This window comes from Tiliqua scincoides, chromosome 12 (genome assembly GCF_035046505.1).
Source record: "Tiliqua scincoides isolate rTilSci1 chromosome 12, rTilSci1.hap2, whole genome shotgun sequence".
Taxonomy (NCBI): domain Eukaryota; kingdom Metazoa; phylum Chordata; class Lepidosauria; order Squamata; family Scincidae; genus Tiliqua; species Tiliqua scincoides.
Window position 1 is genome coordinate 3,156,852 of NC_089832.1, and position 23,978 is coordinate 3,180,829.

General features: G+C 44.4%; 1 protein-coding gene across 5 annotated transcripts; it reads left to right on the plus strand.

Moving 5' to 3' along the window:
• Positions 1 to 1,987: 1,987 nt before the first annotated feature.
• On the plus strand, positions 1,988 to 23,779 carry PHF6 (PHD finger protein 6). 5 transcript variants are annotated; one of them, XM_066639992.1, is made up of 11 exons: positions 1,988 to 2,114; positions 12,630 to 12,799; positions 13,404 to 13,505; positions 15,023 to 15,156; positions 15,366 to 15,409; positions 17,539 to 17,696; positions 17,851 to 17,994; positions 18,570 to 18,674; positions 19,279 to 19,412; positions 21,562 to 21,688; positions 22,015 to 23,779. In XM_066639992.1, exons 2-10 carry the CDS (start codon positions 12,662 to 12,664, stop codon positions 21,686 to 21,688), a joined length of 1,086 nt encoding a protein of 361 aa, XP_066496089.1. In that variant the 5' UTR covers positions 1,988 to 2,114; positions 12,630 to 12,661; the 3' UTR covers positions 22,015 to 23,779. The 5 variants fall into 5 exon arrangements, with proteins under 5 accessions (XP_066496089.1, XP_066496088.1, XP_066496090.1 ...); XM_066639991.1 differs by lacking the exon at positions 1,988 to 2,114 and adding an exon at positions 3,131 to 3,262; XM_066639993.1 differs by lacking the exon at positions 1,988 to 2,114 and adding an exon at positions 3,357 to 3,377.
• Positions 23,780 to 23,978: the final 199 nt, after the last annotated feature.

Below are 23,978 nucleotides of genomic sequence, written 5' to 3' on the forward strand. Positions count from 1 at the left end.
GTTGCTGTTAAAGAATAATATAGTAAACCCCCACCAGGTTAATTCTTTAAGGGCGCAATCCTAACCCCTTATGTCAGTGCTTTCCAGCACTGGCATAGAGGTGCCAATGGGACATGTGCTGCATCCTGCAGTTGGGTGTCACTCACGGAGGCCTCCTCAAAGTAAGGGAATGTTTCTTCCCTTACCTCAGAGCTGCATTGCCCTTATGTTAGTGCTGGAAAGGGGTTAGGATTGTGCCCTAACATGAATTTCTTCTCCATTTTTTAATTGCACATTGGCTGTTTGACATGTCCCACTATATTTATAGTTAGTATTACATGCAGAATTACATGCAGTATTCCCCTGAGGGCTGGGGACAAGAATAGGCCCTCAGTTTGTCTGTACTTGTCGTAAGAGGCGACTAAACAGCCGGGGAAGGCAGCTCATCTGAGAGAAGGAAAACTCTGACCCCAAACCTCCACTGCCTTGTGGCTACATCCAGTTATGGAAAAGGCTTCAGGAGTCAACCTCGAGGCAAAATCCGGAGCCGGAGGCAGTTCATGGCTGAACACAGTCACGTTCTGGCAACTCTTGCGACGCCGCTAGAACCAACCCTATTGGCCTCTGCCTTTCCATTGGACCATTTCAGCGACGTGGAGAGGGGGGATTTGCTGCATGGGAAACAGTCTATCCTCCATATCTACCTTACCCAGACTTTGCACACTGGAGAGGACACTCTGTTCCAGAACCACCATTCAGAGCGTGATACCAGAGTCTTCCGAGACTGAAGGATGCCAACAACTATTACATGCAGTTTTCATCCTAAACCAGTAGGGGGTAGTCCTTGCCTAGGTCTTCTCAATTTAAATGGCCTCTCTAGTATAGACCTATAGAAAAGAAGGGAAGAGCACCCAGGGCACCCAGAGCACACCCACTGGTGTGCAGACTTTTAACCAATGCAGCACTCTTTATGAGTCCTTTGAAGTACTTGTAAAGACATAAAATCTTGCAAATCTGCATATTCTGCCCACCACTCAATTCATACAGAAATGTGCATTGACAACTGATGAGTTGTGCAACATGGTCATAAAATGGGAGGTGTTAAGAAGAAAAGTGAATTCACAGCCCAATCCTATTCACACTTTCCTGATAGTAAGCCCCATTGACTCTAATGGGACTTACTTCTGAGTAGACATGCATAGGATTGGGCTGTAAATCACTAATTCTTAGCCACATTTTTGACATAAAAATGCTCCAGCAGTGTTTTTCAAACTGTGGGTTGGGACCCACTAGGTGGGCCATCAGCCAATTTCAGGTGGGTCCCTATTCATTTAAATATTTTATTTTTAATATCTTAGACTTGATGCTGCCTGTGTATGCGACTGCATTTGAGGAAATGTGACAGATCTGTACTTTTAACTACTCTGTATATGCTTTAACAATGATAGTAAATGGGGCTTACTCCCAGGGGGATAGAATTGCAGCCTACTACCCAACCCTATGCAAATCTACTCAGAATTAAGCCCCATTATAGTCAATGGGACTTACTCCCAGGTAAGTGTGGAGCTGATGGCAGCCTCAGAGCCCAACCTATGCAGGTCTACTCAGAAGTAAGACCCATTATAGTCAATGGGACTTACTCCCAGGTAAGTGTGGCTAGGATTGCGCTGACTTCCCAGCAAGTGCCCTTCTGCGCATGCGCACAGAGCCTCAATCACCTGTTGAATTGAGTCTTTCGAGTACGCATGCGCAGAGCTCACGAGGCGCGGGGGGGGGTTTTCGTGCGCACGCGCACACGGAGTTCCTTTCCGCGCCCTCTCCCAGGCGCGCGCTCTGCTCTGATCCAATCGCGGCGCGGGTTGTCCCCGCGCATGCGCAGCGAGCACTGGCGGCAAGGGGGCGGGGAGCGCTGTAAGTTCTCCCCGTCCAGGCTCGCGCCGCGTGACGTCACGACGCCGGCCGCGCGGCCCACGCTCGCTGCGTGCTTGCGTCAGCCCCGCGTCGCTACGTTGCCTCTCTGTCTCTCTCTCACCCCTGCCCCTCCGAATGAAAGGGAAGGTCCCGGCCAGCCTGCGAGCGCCTTTGAAGCCGGCGGCGGCCGCGCTCCCGGTCCCGCTCTGAGGGCGGATCGCCTGGTGAGTCCGCGCCCCCCAACCCTGGTCGCCATGGAGACTGCCCCTCCCTCTCCGCCCCTCCCTCCCCGCTGACCCCCCTGCGAGGTGCCTGGACGCCGCCCACCCCTTGCTCTGGGGTGGGCGTGGAACCCCCCACCCCCTTCCCGTGGGGTGGGCGTGGGACACTCCTTGCCCTGGGGTGGGACCCCTTGCCCTGGGACCCCCACCCCCCTTGCCGTGGGGTGGGCGTGGGACCTCTTGTTCATGGGGTGGCCCCCCCACCCCCTTGCCGTGGGGTGGGCGTAGGACCCACTTGCCGTGCGGTGGGACCCCCAACCTCCTTGCTGTGGGGTGGGCGTGGGACCCCCACCCTCCTTGCCGTGGGATGGACGTGGGACCCCCCTTGTTGTGGGGTGGGTGTGGGACCTCTTGTTCATGGGGTGGCCCCCCCACCCCCTTGCCGTGGGGTGGCCGTAGGACCCACTTGCCGTGCAGTGGGACCCCCAACCTCCTTGCTGTGGGGTGGGTGTGGGACCCCCACCCTCCTTGCCGTGGGATGGACATGGGACCCCCCTTGTTGTGGGGTGGGTGTGGGACCCCCTCCATGTTGTGGAGTGTGTATTTGGCCCCCCACTCCCATGTCCCATGGTGGATGTGGGACCTGCCCCTTGTTGTGGGGTGGGGGGTGGGTATGAGATCCCCCCACCCCCATGTTGTGGGGCAATGGTGGAACCCCCCTTTTCGTTGGATGGGTGTGGGATCCCTCCACCCCTTTGCCGTGGCGTGGGTTATCATGGGGTGGATGTGGGACCCCCATGTTGTGGGCTGGGTGTGGGACCCCCCTTGCCTTGGGGTGGGTGTAGGACCCCCCACTTCCCTCTGCCCTGGGGGAGTCTGTGTGTATGTGTTGTACGATCTTCCTTTCTCCCATTCTTTTCTGGCCAGCACTGCTCCTCAGTGTTGCCTTGTATAGGTTTTGGCAAGCACCTGGCAGAGGTGAAGGAGGCGAATTCCAGTCCTGGGATTGTTAAGGAAAGGATATATAGTGCAGTGTTCTTCAACTTTGGGGAGTTGATCAAGTCCCCAATGCGTTCACATAGCCTCAGTTATGGGGTCACAGTAACTTACAGGAATGAAAAAGGTTGAAGACCACTGGACCCAACCAACAGGTAAAGGGGGAGGCATCTGGTGTACCCTCTTTATCGACCAGGAGATGGTGTCCCTGTCCTGATCTGGTTCTTAAGCAGTTGTGCCAAACTATCTTCCACTAGTGCCAGGCCTCAGGTAACTTTTCCTGCTTTCTCTAATAAGAGTGGCTACAGTGAACAGTGCTGGGAGTGCATAACAGGGGCAGGGAGTGGACGGTGATGAAGGTGGGCAGATAGGGTCCTGGGAGGGGATCGGGATCAATGGTGGGGTCTCCAGTCTCATTTATATGTCGGGGTTGTGGCACAGAAAAGGTTGAAGACCACTGACATAGGGGATGAGATTGCTGTTCTACTGTGCCTGTTCTATGGTGTGAGTATGTTGGGAGTAGTGGCTATGGGCTGGGTTGCTGACCCTCAAGAAGGTTATTGCAGAGCTAGAAAAGGTGCAAAAGAGGGCAAGCAGAATGATTGGGGAGGGGGCTAGAGCACTTTCCTTATGAGGAAAGGTTGCAGTGTTTGGGTTAACTCGGGGAAACAAGGCAGGGGACCAAATTGAAACGTATGAAATGATACGTTCTCACAATACTAGAGCCAGGGGTCATCCAATGAAACAGATTGGCAGGAAACTTAGAGATGCTTCTTCACACAATAGTCTTCAGCCCCAATGCAATCTGTGGAACTGGTTGCCACAAGATATGGTGTTGGGCCACTAACTTGGATGGCATTTAAAGGAGATAGGACAAATTCAGGGCAGTCAGGTCTACCAATGGCTACCAGTCATGATTGCTATGGGCCAGATCCAGTGGCAGGCTGCCTCTTCATCCCAGTTGCAGGGTGAGCAATGGCAAGACAGAGGTGTTGCTTTTCTCTCCTGCAGAGGCAGCTGGCAGGCCCCCATGGGAAACAGGATGCTAGACTACCTGGACCCTTACTTGCCCCTAGTTCTTGGAAGAGACAACACTGAGTGCACTTATTTGGGAGTAAGTTGCATAGTTCTCAGTGGGACTTGGTTCTCAGTGAACATGCCTTGAATCACACTGATAGATGCAGGCGGGTGCAGATGGGAGGATCCCTCCCTCTGGATCCCACCTCACTCTGAGGTGAGGCCTGATGAGTTCAGCAGAAGTTGTTTGTGAGTAAAGCTGCTTAGGATTGCTGCAGCTGGGTTGTAAAATATGCCCCACTTGATTCACTTCAGCCCATTCATATGGTAAGTGTGCATTGGATGGAATTATATATCATTAATAAGGAAGGTTTGTAAAAACTGTAGCTTAGATCATGAATGTAATAGCCATGTCTATATATGTTCTGCATTTTCAAATGTTTGAAGCTAAGTGTATGGTATTTCTTGTAGCAGGAGAAGGTACTGTTGTTTGCATATGTTCAATTGGAGAATAGCAGTTCCTTTTAGTCATGAATTCATACGTAGAACTGGGATTCAGCTCTGGGACTTCTGGCTCCTGTTCTGCTCTGTCTTTGATTCACTTGTGACTTGTTGCCCTATCATCTCCTCTAGTTTCCTGAATAATCTCTTCTGGGGTGGTCCATTTAATCTGTAAAGGAATAGGATGAGGGACTTTGTGGGATTGTGTTGCTATAGTTACATTTTTACCTTGGGCTTCTGGTTCCCTGAATTCTGACAGAAGAGTTTGAAATAAGGGACTTTTTCCATTCCAAAGGAGATGACAAGCCTGCCTTACTCTCCTTTGGTTTCCCTGTGAGACTGTGGTTTCTTTGAGGAGGGGTAAATGGGGAAGATTGCAGGGTTCTTTTTAAGGAGCCCTGTGAATATTGATGGATTCCTGCTAAGCCCCATGAACCATGATATTTGTTGGTTCTGAAATTGGCTTAGTTGCCATGTTTCTGGGATGTGTTGTGGTGTTGCTGCTGCTGCAACTGTGCCTTTGTGTTTAGATCTAGGTTTTATTCTGTGTACTGATAGCCACTCTATTTGCTGAGACAAGAAAAGGGGGATAAACACTTTAAGAGAACATAAATATTTGCCAGAATTCAATGTTTTTCAGTAAGTGTACTTTTGAAAAGTCACCCAAGCACATTCCTTGTCTCACAGCCCATGGTTGTCATTTGCATCTCAGTCTTGCAACTCAGTTTCCTTTATGTAGAATTTACATGGGTTTTCCCAAAGGTTTGTTTCTCTGTCTCCTACAATGTTTAGAGCTCCTACTGGTTATCCTTAATTGCCCTTTGGTTTGATACATACACGGTATCAGACTGGATGCTGGGGGTAGAAGACAGAATATTAGTCTGTCAGTGCTGACCCCACTCCAGATGTGTGTTGCCTCTCAGCACGCCCTTGCTCTTTGAATCTGGTGCTTGTTTGAGGGTCTTGGGCTTAGTCAGAGGGCATGTGGAAGGAGGCAGACTCCAAATATATTTGGCCAAAACCATTAGCAGCTCATGTGTTAAAGCAAGCGCCTTGAGTTGTGCCTGGATAAACGTCAGGAGGAGCAAGTGCATGTTCTGGAAGTAGGGCTGTGTTGCTCTTCTATATACTGTATGCAACATGGCAAGTGGGCAAAGCCCAGGTTGTACGGGCTTATTTTGGGCATTTGCCACCATCAGATTGTGAAGCCTTGCTCAGAAATAATGCTCATTTTGTTGAATTTTTCTTCAGTTGAAAAGCACAGTAGAGTTACAGTTGGGATGAGAAACATCCTTCATGCATGTGTGCATTGCTGTTGCACAAAACCTGCATAGTCTGGTTTTCTTGCAAAGCCAAGACATCCCAAATACCTTCTGCTTTCATCTGGAGATTGAATCCACTAAAATGTTTTGGCCTTCTTATTTTCTTTGGGTTTTTTGGAGTTCTGTGAAGCCTGATTCTCTCAGAGAAACGACATGCTGGGACTTGACTCTAGCAGCTAAATGGAGCATGACTACAAGCTCTTGAATTTCCCTCCTTACCCTTGGCTTAGGTGACATCACTGCTACTTTCCCTCCTTCAGTGCTGAATAAGGTCCATTGCCTTAGCAGTCTGCTTTGGAGCCAGCCTCTTTTTCCCATGCTTTGGGAACAGGCTATTTAGAAAAGTGCAGTGAGGCCACAAGCAGGGCTTAAGACACAATAGGCATTCATGGGGGAAACGGTCACATTTTACCTTTGTTTCTGCCAAGAAAGCCCTGCTATGGGCAAATGAAAGGCTGGAATATTATTACCAAAGGAGGTATTTTCTGTGTCGATGGCTTGCTTAACCAGCTCCTTTCTGTGAAAGAGCTTTCTGTGAAAGGTGGGGTGTGATGATCAAGCCCTTGTAAGAAAGGCTTTAGAATATAGTGGTGGTACTTAAGGTACTGATCCTGTCAACAAACATGCTAGACTTTCTCTTCAGTACTCCTGAAAATGACAAGTTCTGATCCTGTGTTTGGATTTTATCTCTCTGGAATGGATTCCTGTGAATCTCGGAGAAAACCTGCCACTGCCAAGATCATTGTGTTGCATAAAGTCTGCTTTTCTAAGAGGCAGCTGGTTTCTCTTTTGCTTTGCAGGGTGGCACAAAATAAATATTTTGCTCGAAACTTCTTGTGTGCAGATGCACACATAATATAGTACTGAGGTTCTTACTGTGTGTGATTTTTTTAAAAATTGATGGAGTAAACCTTTGGCTGATTTAAAAACAGTTCTGGTTTCTCTTTGTTTTTCAGAGGTGTGTTCAGATTTGTGTTTGTGTTAGCGTTTTAGAAATGCTTTGAATAATCTATGTGATATTTAATAATAATAATAATAATAATAATAATAAAGACAATTGACAAATACCAGGTAGTGATGCAGGTGTCTTGCTCCTGGAGCCATCTCATGGGGCGCTGTGAGATACAGGAAGCTGGGCTAGATGGACCTTTGGCCTGGTCCTGGCCAAATATCCCACTTATAAACATGGTAGGCTTATATGAGTGTAGGAGCTTTTTTGGGTGCAAACTCTCAGCAATGGCTTGATGGGTAGGCAGGTTTCTTCTCCATTGTCTCCAAGTGCAGGATCTGTCAGTGGCAGGCTGTTGGTGCTGGGCCTAACCTTTGATCCCAGCTGCTGAGAATCATGCCTGCTCTTGTCAACATAGCTCTATCCTGGGTTCTGTTTCTTAGTCAATTGTGTCCCATTCTGCTAAATTTCTACAGAACATTTGCACAAGTGAGTTTTGGTAAATAGCCATACTTACTTTAAAAAAATTAAAACGAAAAGAATGTTAGTAATTGATTTTGGCTTTGGTCTCTGGTGTAATGCTTCTCTAGAACAATCTTGATACTTGTCTTTCTCTGCCACTGCCCCTTCATCCTTTATCCTTTTGAAATTGAATATGACTGTTTACCAAATGGATTTTTCAGTCTTAATCCATATTGTTGTATGCTCACAATCCTGCAATTCTAGTAAAGTGAGTTCATAGCAAGTATTTCACTTGTGTAGATAAAAAATGCCTCTTGTGTTTGATGTTGTTGTGTCCAGCAGAACAGAAAAATGATTTCTGCTGTAGCAGTAAACTGGTTTAGGTGAACTGTAATTTGGTAGTGTAGTACTGAAGTGGCTTCCAAAATGTGTTGCCCAGATCTTGCATTGTGATGGTTCTTCATAATCCCTGTTCTGATTCTTTTTTGTGTGTGCTGTTATTTATTTATTTATTTATTTATTTATTTATTTATTTATTTATTTATTTATTTTGAATTAACACACACAGACATACAAACATATAACATACATTTAGGAGTGCTAAATACCATATACCATTACTCATTAATCATACTATATCTCCTAATCTACTACTCATCTACTTCTGCCTCTTATTAGTTTATCTATTTATATAATATATACTAAATTTTCCCTAATGCCCTGTACTATATTTTCTAAATTTTCACTTTCTATCAAACATAATTTACTTCAATTACTCATTAATATTAAAGCAAAATAATCGAATTACCAAAGTATAACAACATATAAAACAATTCTTTCATCTACTTCTGACTCTTCTACTCATTTAAATATTTCTTATATCAAATATAATAGATTTTTCTTAATTCCCTATAATATCTCTTCTAAATATTCACTTTTTATCATCTCAACTAGTTCAATTATTCATTAATATCAAATAATAATAATCTAATTTCCAAATTATACTAAAACCAACAATCTCTTATAATATGTTGTTTACCATTCTCCAGTCTAATTCTCCAATCTGATTACATTTTTTTCTTTAACATAATAACCACCTATAAAACAATTCATCCACACGCTAACATTTCCCACTATTTTTTCTAATTCATATATATCAATTTTGTATATACGTATTCATTTTTTAAGTAAATTTAAACCAGTTATTAACTAAATAATATCCTCCAATTTTCTTTAACCCTCAGGTTTCTTTTTCTTTCCATTTTTTGTCCTGTAATATCTTTAATAATTTATCTCCATAACAGAATCCAATAAGCCCACACTTTCTTGTATAAGGTATGTTCATTCTTCCATTTAACTGGGATATGTTTTCTTCTTGTTCCAACAAACTTTGTATTTTGTGCACCCATGTTACTCTGTCCATCGTCTCTCTCTAGATCCTGTTGATTTTCCACTCTTCTAATTTCTGTATCCACTCTTCTGATGATGATTTCATCCCTCACCATCATCTTTTCTGCTTTTTCCTTCTGTTTATCTTCTGTTTTCTTCACATCTTCCAATTGCTCCTTGCACACATCTATCTGTTGAGAGAGAGTCTTTAAACTGGCTTGAATCTGCAAGGACCAACTCAACTGCTGTCTTCTCATTGTGAGCAATTTTTCCAAATTTTTGAGGATCATTTGAGTCCAAATATATGGAACAGGCTCCATCTTGCAATTTCTCTCTGATCCACAAGATGTCCACAGTGTATTATTCTCCTTACTTCCACCACATGTTTTTTCAGTCAGGCATTTTTTGAATTTTTCTTACAGATAACAGTGTGATTAATGGAGAAAAACAAAACGAAAGAAACAGTCTCAAGGAGACAAAACTCTTTCAAATCTAATAAAAATTATGTCCACAAGTAATTCTGGATTTTAGTCCACACACCAAATTATATTTATAATTGTAATCCACGACCGATTTATTCCACTACAAAGATAAAGAGCACTTTCAACATCCTTAAAAAATTTCTCATTAACGCCTTCAGTGTATTCAGGGCTTTTAGCCAAATCAGTCAATCAAAGCCAGGGACAATATTAACACATACTTATCTTAAAATTCCAACTTAAACTTTACGCTTCATGCTTTTTCTTCCATATGGTATCTTAACACGGAGCCAGCAGCTTGATTGCAGACACTGCACTTCCCCCAATACTGTCTGTCCCTGAGGATCAGGTTTTGGAGAAGAAAGCCCTCCCCCCTCGGGCTTTCAAAATCTCTGGTACCTGCATCTTGGAAAGTTCTTATCTCTCCTGATAAAGATCTTCAGATCCTCTTCAGACCTGCAGTTTTTTGGGGGGAAACAGACTGTCTCTCAGGAGCCCCTGCAGACATGTCTGTTCATCCACTGTTGGCTCCTCCTTCCCCCTGTGTTTTGATTCTTGAATCTCCAACTTGTTTGTTCTTAAACTAGAGAATACAGAAAACTACAGAATACCCAAACTAAGAAGACATAACCTAAAGATACATAAACTAATGAGGCAGATCCTATCCACAGTATCCAAATCTATTTAAGAAATTGCCTGCCAATAACCTTTTGAACCAGAATTGTCAAATATCTGGTTCTCATAAGCATTGTTGTTGGCCCTGTGCAATGGTGTTCCTGGTGAATGTCCAGATGCTTTGGAATTTATGACATCTTGAAGGTTAAGTGCCCAAGAAAAGAGCTCAAACTTGGCAGATGTGCTAGTAATTAAAAAAAAAATGCCCTGGGAATTAAAATATCTAAAGACATGGATCTATTTTGTTTCCCTTCTTTTTGTCTTTTATTTCCAAAGTGTGGAGGCTTCCATGCTGGGTTTTCCTGCTAACACAAATCCTCTGGTAGGAAGTTGTCCATTACTACATCCAAGAAAATGCACCCAAATTACTGTTTCATGGTAAAATGCAAGAGTAAGAGGGGTGTATGATTTAGCAGGGCTGGGAAAACCCCAAGTGCCTTGGTGCTCAGTTGCTGCAATTTGGTATAGAGGTTTAGGAATCTGAAATATTTTGCTCCCCAAGGCAGGTCAGGCTCTTTTCTGAATGCACGTGCTCACAATATTTTGAAATGCGTGTGTCTGCATTTTAAGATTGTCTTCTGCGGCCTTCTCTGGGTTCTCTGACCTGCTGAGTTCTGGTGGGTGGGGGCCAAGAAAAGCCTTCTCTGTGGTGGCACCCATTTGTGGAACACCCTCCCTACCTCTGTGCGCCTTGTGCCAACACTTCATCCTTTTCAATACCACAACAAACCATTTTAATTCAACCCCAGTTTTCAAATTCTGTAAAAGTATCTTTTGGGGGGGGGGGCCTGTTACAGTTTGTTGCTGCTCTTCTTACATTCCAGATTTATTGGGAGTTCTTTCTGGATTGTTGCTGTGGTGGTTAATCTTTCTATGTAGTTTATTTCAGCCTGTGTTCTCTGCTGCTGTATTTTTTGTAAGCTCACTCAGATGGTTTTTGGAGAGGTGTGGCATGCACATACAAAATGTGGTACTGGGAGTGCTAAGATCACATTTTTCTACTGTGTTTGCATGATCCTTGAGATGCTATTGAAGGGACTGCAGCCCCCATGGCTGCGTGGTTAATTCAGCCTTGTCACCTCCAGGTTCCTAGAGCTTTTGAATCTTAAATGGGAGAATTGCACATGTCACAATATAAACCTGTGTCCTGCAGGGAGCTGGCGTACCATAGTGGCTAAGGGACTGTGCTATGAGTTGGGTCTTCCTTGGTTTGAGATTCACCTCTACCATCAGCTCTCTCAGTTGTCCTGTGCAAGCCACACCCTCTCAGTCTCTGATCTCCAGTTGCAGGGGTGTGTGTGTGTGATAATACTTGCTCTCCTTATAGTGTTGCTGTTGCAAGGGTTATGTCAAGAGAATACATGTGAAGTACTTTGCAGACTCGGAAAGCACGAGGTACAAATGCCACGTGTTGTAATTCCCCTCCCTGTGTCAGCGGGAGGTGTGATGGTCCCCTGGAGATCTTTTAACATGATCTTGAACAATGTGAGAAGAAATGGGGCATCTCTTTGATACCAAATGGCCATACTTGAACTTGCAATCTGAACTTCTGCATCCAACATGTTCACAAATGTCACTTTAAAAAAAATTATGTTCTCATAGGTCACAACAACACACAGAATACAAACCAGAGGACCTATCCTGTGAACGCAGGTGGGAGAAAGCTTAAATTCAGCAAAACATTAAAAGATCCAAAGCGGCACAATAAGAGTTATTCAAGTGATATCTTCAGAGAGGATGATAATGAGCAGAGGGTCTAAAGACAAATTGGGTTTTATTCACATAAGAAACATATGGTTGCCACCTAACAAAAGAAATGAGTTTACCGAATTCATTGTTAACCGCACCTCAGGAGTAAGCTTTTCCACTGGAGCAATGTACCTTCCCCCCTTACCTTAACAGCAGTTCTTCTCCCCAAATATCAGGGGTGTTATTGTGCTGTTTCAGTGAACTGTAAGGCAGACTGAGGCCCAAATCCTAACCAACTTTTGAGCACTGACATAGGTGTGCTACACCCTGCTTTTGGGTGGCAGTCATGGAGGCCACCTCATGATAAGAGAACAGTTTGTTCCCTTCCCTGGGAGCTGCATGGTCCTTACCTTGGTGCTGGAAAGTTAGTTAGGATTACTCCCATATTCATATAATTCTAACTAGTGTAAGAGGGCTTGAATCAAGCAAAAGTCACTTTCTGGTGTTGTGCAGGTACCCTGCGGCAGAGCAAGTCAAGTCATTCATCAGCAGTCTGCAGTTGGGTCTGCTTTATTCGGAACCTGTTATTTTTTCTTTGCTGCAACAAATCATTAGGCACTATTAGGATTTCCGCTGTGCCAAGCTCTTCTGTCCTCTGTTTCTTAAAATGAATGAGTGGAAAAAGTAGGGTAGGGGGCAACTTCACCTTGGCTTCTCTTGTCCCCAGTGTGTGTGATAGTTATTCTCCTCCTCTGCTTTTTACTCTCAGTTTTTTCCAGCTTATTCCTTTGGGGAATCCTGTTTCTGGGCTTCTGTTACAGTTTTTATTCCTCAGAGAGGACTACTGCTTTGGCAATATGCAGATTTATTTAGGAGATTCACACAGACATACCATGTTCCAGCCTCAGGCAGTGTGAATCTTGCAAAGGGCTTTGATAAGGAATGCAGAGTAGACTGAAAGGAGTGGGGGAGAAAAGGGAGAGATTCACCAAGGACTTCTATTTGTACCTCTTTTGTTTTTTTTTGTTGCACTGGCAAGGATTGAAGTGGTGTTCAAGATATTTCAACATCATGTCGGGCTCTGTTGGACAGAAAAAAGGGCCAGGGAGGCAGCGCAAATGCGGCTTCTGTCGATCCAATAAAGATAAGGAATGCGGGCAGTTGCTGCTGTCTGAAAACCAGAAGGTGGCAGCACATCACAAATGCATGGTGAGTGCCCCAAAGGATGCTGGCAACTGTTCTGGTAATGGGGGGGGGGGGAATTGGAAGTGGGGCTGCTTAATTCTCTCCTATAAGTACACTCCCCTGACCCATTTTTGGCCTGATCTTTTTTCTCCAGCAGGGCTCCAATATATAGAAACGTAGTCAGCATCTGTCTACTGGTGTACACAATTGATCCGTCAAGCTTAGTATGATCTATTTTACCTGGTAGTGGCTCTGCAGGGTTTCGGGTGGAAGTCTTTCCCAGCCTTACCTGGGGATGCTCCCTGGGATCTGAAAAGTAGGAATAAACCAGTGAAAAATAGCAGTGCGGTTGAGGGAGGATGTATGAGGGAACACCAAGTAGTAGGATGACAGGTTAAGCACTGCTGTCTCCCTGAATCCTGTTCACGAATGAGCCATGATCTGCTTCTGAGTATACACACATAGGATTGGGACTATACATTGCAGTTCTCTAAAAATTAAGTATGAAATGACTCAGCACTTCAGCTGTTCCTTCGTGTCAAAGCTACTCACTGTAAAGTATGCAGTTAGATTTACTGACGTGAAAGAAAATCTTGAAGTCTTGTCTTTCTCTTGCACAACTCTTCAGCTTTTCTCATCAGCCTTGGTATCCTCACACTCAGACAATGAGAGTCTTGGAGGCTTTTCCCTTGAAGATGTGCAGAAAGAAATAAAGAGAGGCACCAAGCTGGTAAGTCTGGTATTTCTTGTTTGTAAAACTAAAATAATTGAAAGAAAAGAGAAGAAGCTTCTTAGCATATTGTCAGTGCCTTAATACTTTGCACCCTTTCCCCCCATCCTCCTTGCCTGGACTCCTGCCATGGTGTTGTAGAGCCCCCTGAGCAATGGTCATTGTGTCCTGTTGGGATGATTCTGTTTCTGGCATAGGCACAGGCTGTCTTAGCTTACTGCCATGTCACTCCCTTTATTGCTGAACAATAAGGCAAACCAGTAAAGAGCCACTGCATGGAATTGGCTCCGAAGTCAAAACAAGTTGCTGTGTTTGGAGGAGGGAAAAAGATATAATCCTGTTGTGCTGGGTATGAGTTGCAGCTCTCTTCAGTAACAGGATTGTCTGCATTAGCAAGCCAGTGATCCTGAAGCTTCTTAAAGCATTCTAAAAAGCATTGAAAAATAGAAGTAAGTAGCGGGGTGGTGTGTAGAGGGGCTTCCTCAGAAGCGCAGACCTGTTCCCCCCCCCCCCGTGTTTCTGACAAGTGAGCTGTGTTACTAACTTGTGCAAGTCCTATCTGTTGCAGTGGAGCCTTTGCCAGTCATGATATGGATGACTCTTAACATGTGCCTCAAGATGGAGTTGGGCTGCCAGGCTGTCCAACCCAGCAGCTCTCCAAGGAATCAGGCCAGAGGGCTTCTCTTAGTCTTGCCACCTCATCTTTCCTTCATGGAAGATGTGGGGATTGTACTTGGGATCTTCTGGCCAGACAGCAGGTGCTCTGCTACTGAACAGAGTCCTTGTGGCTTAAAAGAGCATAGCTGTAGATTTCTGCTGAGTCAGACCATCGATCAGTCACTGTTCATCTTTGCATCTCTCCAGGGCTTTTCCCATCCTTGGTACTGATTATCCTTTGAGCCAGAAATGCCAGAGATGAAAGGGGAACTTCTCCTTAGAACTACTGATCTAAATTAATCTTCATGGTAGAATTTTTCTCTTGGTATATAGGTTGGTGCCCGTATGAGGGCTGAGGCTGGGTTGTAATAAATCTGGATTCCTGTCCCTGAAGGACTTGCCTCTTCATTCCCTGGTGAAGTTGGATTGGGGCAGAGCAAATGCAGAAGTCACTTTTGTTCCTAAGTAGAAATGAAACCTTTTTCCCCAAGCACTCAGCTTATTTCATGTTTGCTCTATAAGTCCTTGCCACCTTAGGCTGCTGCTGTTGCTGTATTTCTCAGTGAGGGACCCTGATGGTTGTCATGGTTGGTGGGCTGCTGTTGAACGGAGGGGTTGAACAGAGGTGAGCCAGAGCTGCCAAGCTGTGTAGTCTTGACCTCAAGACTGGACCATCTCTTAAGAGAAATAGGCGTACAGAATTTGAAACTGAGTCAGGTGTACGACTGGCTGGCTGAGTATATGAAGAGAAAGATTTGCTGCTGATAGTCGCATCTCTTGAGCTCTTGAGCTTGTCTTTAATTGTTTTTGTCAAAGAGACAAAAGGCTTTTAGTAGGTTGTCTTTTCTTTTTCTTTCCAGATGTGCTCCTTATGCCATTGTCCAGGGGCAACCATTGGTTGTGATGTTAAAACCTGCCACAAGACATATCACTACTACTGTGCATTGCATGACAAAGCTCAGATCCGTGAGAAACCCTCCCAAGGCATTTACATGTAACTACCCTTTGTATTTATTTTTGTAAAAATAAATATCCTAGAGACTCCAGCAATGTTTGCTCTTTAAATAGGCACTTTGAATGATAGCTTCCCATCAGTGCAAATGCTGCTGTTTTTAATAGTTTAAATGTTAGACAAAAAGAGATGTATCTTTTAAAGGCCATGTACTCTGGGCCACTTAACTCTGTGCATTGTTCTCTCCCTAGGATATTGTGTCGAAAACACAAGAAAGTGCCACACAACTCTGAAGGTAAAATTGTTTGGTATCTGTTGCCATTAATTTCAATGCAGTAGTTTCTCACCAGCCATTTGTGCCTTCCATTCAGGCAACAAATAATTGTCGAACAGAACCAGTGTAGTGAAAAATAAAGTATTCCTGTGTGAGCTGCTCTTGCACATTAGTGCAAGAACATTAGGAGAGCCAAACGGGATCAGACTTGTAGTCCATCTTGTTCAGCATCCTGCTTCCCATAGAGGCCAAGGAGATGCTTCTGAGAAGCTCACAAGCAGAACTAACAGCAGTAGCCTACCCCAGCTGTTGCCTCCCAGCAGCTGGAATTCAGTGGTATTCTGCCTTGGAACATGGAGGCTCCGTATGTGTGGCATAACCATTGATAGATCTCTCCTCTTCCTTCATGGAGGTGTTGAATCTTCTTTTAAAGCCATCTGAGGCTAGTGGCTATTGCCTCATATGTTATTCATTGTGTAAAGTCCCCTTTTGTGTCCTGAATTTACTGCCCATTCACTTCACTGGATGATCCTCAGTATGTAATACTGGCATAAAGTTATGCCTGCTGTGGGGAAAACTTGGGATCTGGTTTCTTGTAGCAGATTTTGGGCACGAATTGAACGGTGACAAGACTGCTTGTGGCGTATCATAATATATAGTCAAAATACACCATAGAGTCTAACCTACTTACAGATATGAAACCATTACCCTCAAACTTGCCTAAGCCTGGTTTTGGTTTTCCCCCTTTTTTTGGAAGCATTGCAGTCACTGTGTTTGCATGGCCATGTCTGAAATTGGTTGCACACTGAAAACAGAAAAAATGCCCTGGTTTTGATTATGCCTCGTTGAGCAAGACATGCTGTGACCCTCCAGGGAAATGAGGGGCTTCTGTGCTTCGGTTTTTTCTCAAAAGACTTATCAAGTGAGAACAGAACAATCTTTTCAATGAATATTGTGCTTTGAACCAAGGGAGTAAGCAAGCCCAAGTGGGTGGTGTTGAGAAGACCTTTAATTAAGAGCATTGAGTCATGCAAGAAGTACATTGTTTTTCATTTATCATCTTTGCCCAACTGATCACACAAATGGGTGATAGTGTCTCTCTAATTTTTTTTGCACCAAGAGTCTCATTAGCTATGATTTGAATGTAAGGATATTGTTGAGCCATGTTTAGCCATTAAGAGTTACCATAAAATTACATCATTTCCCTCTCCTGTAGGGAGCCCTGAAGTCTCTACTGGGATTTGTTTGAGTCAGATTGCTACATTATTGGGAAGGACCCCGTTAATTTCAAGCACTGACACAGGTGCATGTGTGTTGAGAACTTGGCTCCTTGTATCTTTTGAATTTTCAGAGGCCTTTATTTCTAATGCTGTTTTTCAGTCACTTAGGGTGTGTACAGAGATTCTGTAGTGCCTTCTTAGATGTAATGTGAGAAGAGAGAATGGGAGACTGTTAGTGTTAACAGCCTCTCCTTCCTTGTGTTAGGAAATAAGTTTATACAACAGTTATTTAGAAGCTTCTCTCTCTGTTGTGTATGGAGGGGGCAGGATTGGGGAACTTCTTTGGGTTTCTAATGATGCAGAACATGTGTGTTGGCAACCTTCAGTCTCGAAAGACTCTGGTATCGCGCTCTGAATGGTGGTTCTGGAACAGCGTCTGGTTTGGCTGAAAAGGCCAATCCGGGAGTGACAATCCCTTCCACACTGGGAGCAAGTGCAGTCTGTCCCTGGTCTGTCTCCCTGGCTATGGGCCTTCCTTCTTTGCCTCTTTGCCTCAGACTGTTGGCCAAGTGTCTCTTCAAACTGGGAAAGGCCATGCTGCACAGCCTGCCTCCAGGCAGGCTGCTCAGCGGCCAGGGTTTCCCACTTGTTGAGGTCCACTCCTAAGGCCTTCAGATCCCTCTTGCAGATGTCCTTGTATCGCAGCTGTGGTCTACTGTAGGGCGCTTTCCTTGCACGAGTTCTCCATAGAGGAGATCCTTTGGGATCCGGCCATCAACATGGTGCTTGCCTAAAGCCCCAAGAAATTGTCAGCGCCTGTTTCTTGGGTGGGTATGCTAGTTCCATAGCAGAGCTGTACTCTGCAGTACCTTGTACAAAGCTGTTCTAGCCTTAGATAGTTCATCAGTTTTGCCATTTTTCTTCCAGCAGATTTGGAAGAAGGTCCTCACGAACACGAGTTGGAACCGTCCCCTCCTAAAAAGAGAGGGCGCAAGGGGAGGCCCAGGAAAACGAGTCTCAAAGGGCAGCCAGAAGATGCTCGGTCAACCTCTTCGCATGGCACAGACGACATAGAAAGCAGTTCTTATGTAAGCAATTCGTAGGCTTAAAAACCTCTCAAGTATGCCTAGGTCTCTATGTAAGGAAATAAGAGCTGTTAAAAGTGAGTTTGCATAGCTGCCTTCTGCTGAAACTGTATTTGTTGTTCTGGCATATTATTTTAGAAGAGTGTTTTTCTTTCAGAGAGACAGATCACCCCACAGAAGCAGTCCCAATGATACAAAACCTAAATGTGGATTCTGTCATGCAGGTGAAGAAGAAAATGAAGCTAGAGGGAAGCTTCATATATTCAATGCCAAAAAGGCAGCTGCACACTACAAGTGCATGGTGAGCTGTATGCTTTGCTTTAGCCCTCTGCTGACCTGAACCTTCTCAACCATTGGGGGCGTGTGGGTGACTTCTCTTGACCATTAGCATTATGAACAGGGCTTTCCAACCTTCTTAGTGACTGATGGGGGAGGGCTATCCACCATGCCACCCACCCAGCCATGGCAAACCATGACAAGGGGGAACCCATTAGATAATGGTGTGATGGTGCAGGGGAAGGATTGGCAAATGGGTCCAGCCCTACCTGCCTGGCTCAATAACTTCAGGGGAGCACTGCTGGGTCAGACCAACAGATCTGTCTTGCCCAGCATCCCGAATTCCATAGTGGCCACCCAGATACCTTCATGGGTTCTCATCAGCAAAACGTAAAGGTAACAGTGCCCTCCTGCTGCTGTTGTCTGGCAACTGGTCTTGCATGCTGCCACCGAATGTGGAGGCTTCACTTGGCCATCAAGCCTAACAGCTGCTGATGGTTCAGTCCACATCTTGGAATCCCATCGCTACCTCCAGATGCCTGTTTAGATGCTCCTTGCCTGGCCCAGATTGCTGACATTTGTGCATCTCTTTCCTTCTAGTTGTTCTCTTCCGGCACTGTACAACTGACAACAACGTCAAGGGCAGAGTTTGGAGACTTTGACATTAAAACTGTACTTCAGGAAATCAAACGAGGGAAAAGAATGGTATGTGCTTCTTGTGACTCTTCATGGAGTAACACTTTCTTTTTTTTTAATCTTGCCATTCCCCCTAAAAGCTTAGGGCAGCACATGGAGTTCCCTTCCCCCTTTTGCTCACAATAACTCTACAGGGCAATTATTATTATTATTGTTATTATTATTGTTGTTATTAACAGTATTTATATACCGCTTTTCAACTAAAAGTTCACAAAGCGGTTTACAGAGAAAAATCAAATAACTAAATGGCTCCCTGTCCCAAAAGGGCTCACAATCTAAATGAGCAATGTAAGCTGAGAGACGGCGACTGGCTGAGTTCACCCTTTGGTACTAAATGAGGATTTCGAACCTGTCACCCCCGATCTAAATGCAGTACTCACACAGTTCCAGTGCGGTGAAACGGTGAATTTGTGTGTCCCTTGGCTCTGGGTGTATCTCCACGGAATGAAAGCTGTTTTTAAAACCACCCTGGGAATTGTAGCAGATGTGCAGGCAAACCATTGTCATTCTGTCCCAAAATGTGGTGTTTGGGAACGTGAAATGAAATGCTAAGTGGCAAGAGGTGGATCAGCAGCTAACTTAGCTCCTTGTCACCTTTTTCTCCTCCGAACAGAAGTGTACACTCTGTAGTCAGTCTGGTGCTACTATTGGATGTGAAATTAAAGCTTGTATCAAGACTTACCATTACCACTGTGGTGTACAGGACAAAGCAAAATACATTGAGAACATGTCGCGAGGAATTTACAAGTAAGTACCCTCATTTTCGTAGCAGTGGCTCATGCTTCCAGTTTCCCACAGCTAGTTGACTGGAAGCCGATAGGGTGGGGAACTGGGTCTCTGAAATTGGAGGATGTGTGTTCCTGGCTTGCAGCTGGGAAGTTCATTTGCTAAGACAGTATAACATCAGGGCTTGGTCCTGGGCGTTTTGGCTATGTTATCTTGACACAGGAGACAAGGGATCAGGCTCTGTGTGTGTGTGTGTGTGTTGACACTTGTGCAGAAGACATTACAGTCCTGCTGTCATACTTAAGTTCATGCTTCTTAACAGTGTTATTGAATCGTTCTCCCCCACAAATGGTTCATCAGATTTTGTTTTAAGAGGCGGATGATCATGAGAGCTGGCATTTTATGTAGCACTTCCTATTTGGTAGTTCTAGGACTATTGTAAGAATTCACCAATACTACCTTCAGCCCTGTAACATAGGTCACTCCCCACACTTTGGAAGTAGAGGTTGCTTAGTGGTGGAGCACATGCATTGCATGCAGAACGTCTCAGTCAATTCCTGGCAGCATCTCCAGGTAGGACAAAGGGGGGAGAGAGTCCAGGTGAGGCAGTCCCATTCCGTGTTGGTCACCAGTGCTTTGACTCTGGATAAGGCAGCTTCCAATGGGAAGCGAGTGAGCTGAGAGGGAGAGAAAGCAAGAGTGACTTGCCCACACCCCACTTGGTGAGAAGAAGCCTGAGGTGATATTTGAATTGAGTGGATTTGCCAGCTTGCTTTTGGCCACTGGGCCAGCTGCAGTCTCTTGTTGTGCTGCTCCTAGGAACTTCTGCCCACTTCACTATTTTAGCTGCCAGCCTGTCCCTTAAAGCCAGTGCTGTTGCGCTTAGCCTGTAGGTTGGCCACCAGGGGGCATTCACTGACTAGCGTAGTTATAAGTTCTGCTTCCTTGTACATATCGTATTGATGACCTTGGTGGTTTCACCAAGTCTTGACAGAAGTCTTGACTGTGTCTCCTGGGTTGAGCATCTCAGTTTGACTCACCAGTGGCAGACCTAAATAAAGTAGTTTTGCAAAATGTTCTGAGCAGCACAGCCACTTTTAGATTTTTAGTTCCTGCTTTTTGTACCCATGTGCTTTAGTCAGTTCCACCTGAAAATGTTGTAGAATGGAGACTCTGGCAAAGAAAGAACTCTGCTGGTTTAAGCTGCATCAGTGACTCAGATGGTTCTGCTTTGGATGGGGTCTCCTGCAAAGAGCCTTGCGTGCATTTTCTAAAAATGCATGACTCTGTAAAATTAATTGGTAACATAATGAATGGATGCAAAACTGCCATGGGCTATTGTGTTTCATAATTGTATACTTGGCTTTTAAACTAACCTCGCTGTCCAATTGGGCTGTGATCTGAGGGTGACTTGACTGTGCTAAAGACTTAGCAAGGGTGGGATTAGAATGGGGATTGCAAAAATCGCTATTCTCTAGGTAATCTTCTGAAGGAAGAATTTTATTGTTTGCCACAAAGGAAGGAAGGGATATGCCAGTCTGTGGTCTGGTTTGCAGCCCATGGGTGATTCTCCACTATGGGCATGTGAAAAGTCCTGTTGAGTCCTGTCAGAGATCTAGTCAGTCCAGCATCCTGTCTTCTGCAGTAGCCAACCAGGTGTTCTCTGGCAATCCCACTAGCATGCCACAACTGGAGTAGCCCTCCTCAAGTGCTGCTGTTCCGTGGTTTCCTCCCTCCACGCCTTCCTGTATCTAGGCTGATACCCTCTGATAGGTGTCCCCTCCTCTGTGTCTCTGTCTGATCCTCTTTCAAAGCCATCTAAGCTTGTGGGCATCACTGCTTCTTGATGGCAGCCAATTTCATTGGATGACCTTAAATTCTCAGTTTCGGAGAGAAGGAAGAAAATGATAGCTGCTTTCTCCATTCCACTCAGAGGTGAAGCGCCTGCTTTGATCCTTGACATCAAGAAAAATGTGATGAGTCACTATATGGGCCAGTGGTCAACTCCATGGAAAGCAGCTTCCTAAATCGACATGGGGTAGTGTGGAAAAAGTAAATGCAGGCTTACACCTGGACATGGGCCGCTTTCTGGTTGCTCTGGCCCATTGACAGGTCTCAATGAACGCTCCCTTGGGGGTGTGTTCCTGTCATGTCTTTGCCTTGTTTTTAGGCTTTACTGCAAAAACCACAGTGGGAACGATGAACGAGATGAAGAGGACGAAGAGCGAGAAAGTAGAAGCCGTGAAAAGTTGGTGGCTGACCATAGTGGAGTCCCACAGCAGCTCAATGGAAACTAGGTATGGAAGCTCTTGCCCAGCAGCCCCTCTCCTGGGATGCCACTGTGTGATTGATGTCGTTGTTAAAGGTGGTAAGACTAGAAAAGAATTGAGCATATTCTAATCGGTGGTGTTTTCTGTGACGTTCAAACCAGAGTCCTGCTGCACAGAAGTAGGGGATATTTCTCAAATTCAGCTGACTTTTTTTTATTGGAGGTCCCCCAACTCCTGTCAATAAACACAGATATCATTTCCAGTCTGGTTAACATGCTTTCTTCCTTTTACCCTCTAATATTTTAAAATGTGCTCTTTGTTGTTTTTTTCTCCCCTTCCATCTTTTAAAACAGGTTCAAGGGACAAAGTTAAACTGGGAATGAATAAGACGTCCATAACTACTAACCTTTTAAAATTGCTTTATGAGGTCAGGAAAGGGTTAGTAACTTCTCCTTTTTGTTTTTCTCTTTTTTGTTTTGCTTTTGTTTTGTGTTCACTGCCTGACTATTAGAAATGTCCTTGAACTGCCTGAAATGTTCATGTGTGTGAGCCTTCAATGAGCGGCAGTTTTACATGTCAATATTATGTAGTTAATTAGTCTGCAATGTCTGGAGGAAAACAAAACACCCCTGAAACACTATATAAATGAGATGTAACTTGTACAGTGTCAAAGCTGAAGCAGACTTTGGAGTAGTAAGTTCTGTTTTTGGACTGAATGCAACCTTGAGATGTGGACGCTGTTTAGTTCACTGGATTTCTGCACCATCGGAAGACCGGAAGTTTAATTTTGCTAAGCGGACACGCCTGTGGCAACAGCAAGCCTGTAAACTAGTGCATTTTTGCATTTACCTTCACGTGCAAACTACGGAGGCGGGCCCAGGGAGAGCTGCGGAGCCCTCTTGCAAAAAGCAGACGGGCGGGGGACGGGACAGGACTGAAGCTCCAGAGGTGTGCTTTTTGAACCATTTGGGTTATTCCCTTGATGATTGTTTCTACTGCCTAGCGTTCCTTGCTGAAGACCTCCTGAGCAACTGTTGACTGTGAGCTGTGAGCTTCGGTACTCATGCCAAAGGGCTGTAGTTCATTCTCTTCCCCTGACTGTCCACTTCCTCCTCCTCTTCTTCCTGCTTTACCAACAACCTGTGGCTAAGTGTGGAAAACACAGCAGTCACTTCTGGATGCTCCACCCCCCAAAAAACACGTCTGTTAGATTTCAAAATTACCGCTTAACTCTCACTATGGAATTTAGCCACCTTACTGGACATCATACCTCAAGTGCTCTGTGCTGCGTGGAACACATCATGTTTTGTCCCCAAAAATATATATATCCAGATCCTGTATGCTGTGAGAAGAATGCAGAATAAGACTCTGGGTTTTCTTTTGTTTTTAAAAAAGAGGTCAGTATTTATTTTGCATTTTGTGACCACTATATGAGAATGTTCTTTAGTATTTGATTAAGGTCTCCTAGAAAACCAGCAAGTTGAATTATGTTTTAAAAGAGAGAATCCTACAGAGTGCTTGACTGGAGGCTAGTTAGCTTGAAATTACACCAAGTCTTAACATCCCAGTTACGATGTCATCACAAACCCTGGTATATCAAACCACAAGTCGTTCCTTCTATTGGTCTAATAAAACATTGATTTAAAGTCATGCTAGTTAGTAAACTAGCAAATGCACTCTCTCTAAATTTGAGGCAAAGCTGCAAACAAAAATACACTGACAATTTTCGGTAGGAGTCGATACTGCAAGAACTTTTCACAATATGATCTGTGTTTCCGAAGCCTTGTTTAATTTCAGGTTTTGTTTGTGTTTTTTTATTTTTAACCTTTTTATTGTCTTTTTGTAATGCATTTCATTGTTGTCTTGAGGGACTCAACTATTGTGTATAAGAATTTCAAAGACTTTCTTAAGTTGGAATCCAATCTGTTGGGTTTGAAAACTTCCTGGAAGAATTGCCGTTTTAGTAGAAACGTTCTGTATAAAAAAATAAATCTGTTAACTGCTCTTATGCCATTGACCAATTTTTTTATTTTATTTTTTTTGTATTGTAACTTTCAAGATTAAAGGCGCAACTTGTACTGAAATAGATTTTTACCAGGGTGTGCGCTCTTTCAAAAGCCTGTGGTGTGTTTGGTTTTTTTTTTAGGTCATGTGGTTTTTCTTTGGGTGTACAAATTTTATATTTTGGTAATTTTTATAAAACCATTTGTCATGCCCTGTTCTCAAGGTCAGGCTGCAACATATTTAGACTACACATGAACACTAACAACATTGCAGACATTTAAACAAGCTATAACCAGCCAGTCTAATGGGAAGA

Excerpts from the sequence above, each read along its gene's own strand:
- PHF6 (XM_066639989.1), top strand. The coding sequence starts at position 12,533 with ATGCAGAGTAGACTGAAAGGAGTGGGGGAGAAAAGGGAGAGATTCACC. Across the intron at positions 15,157-15,365 it reads CCCTCCCAAGGCATTTACAT|GATATTGTGTCGAAAACACA; the intron begins GTAACTACCCTT and ends TTCTCTCCCTAG. Across the intron at positions 17,995-18,569 it reads CTGCACACTACAAGTGCATG|TTGTTCTCTTCCGGCACTGT; the intron begins GTGAGCTGTATG and ends CTTTCCTTCTAG.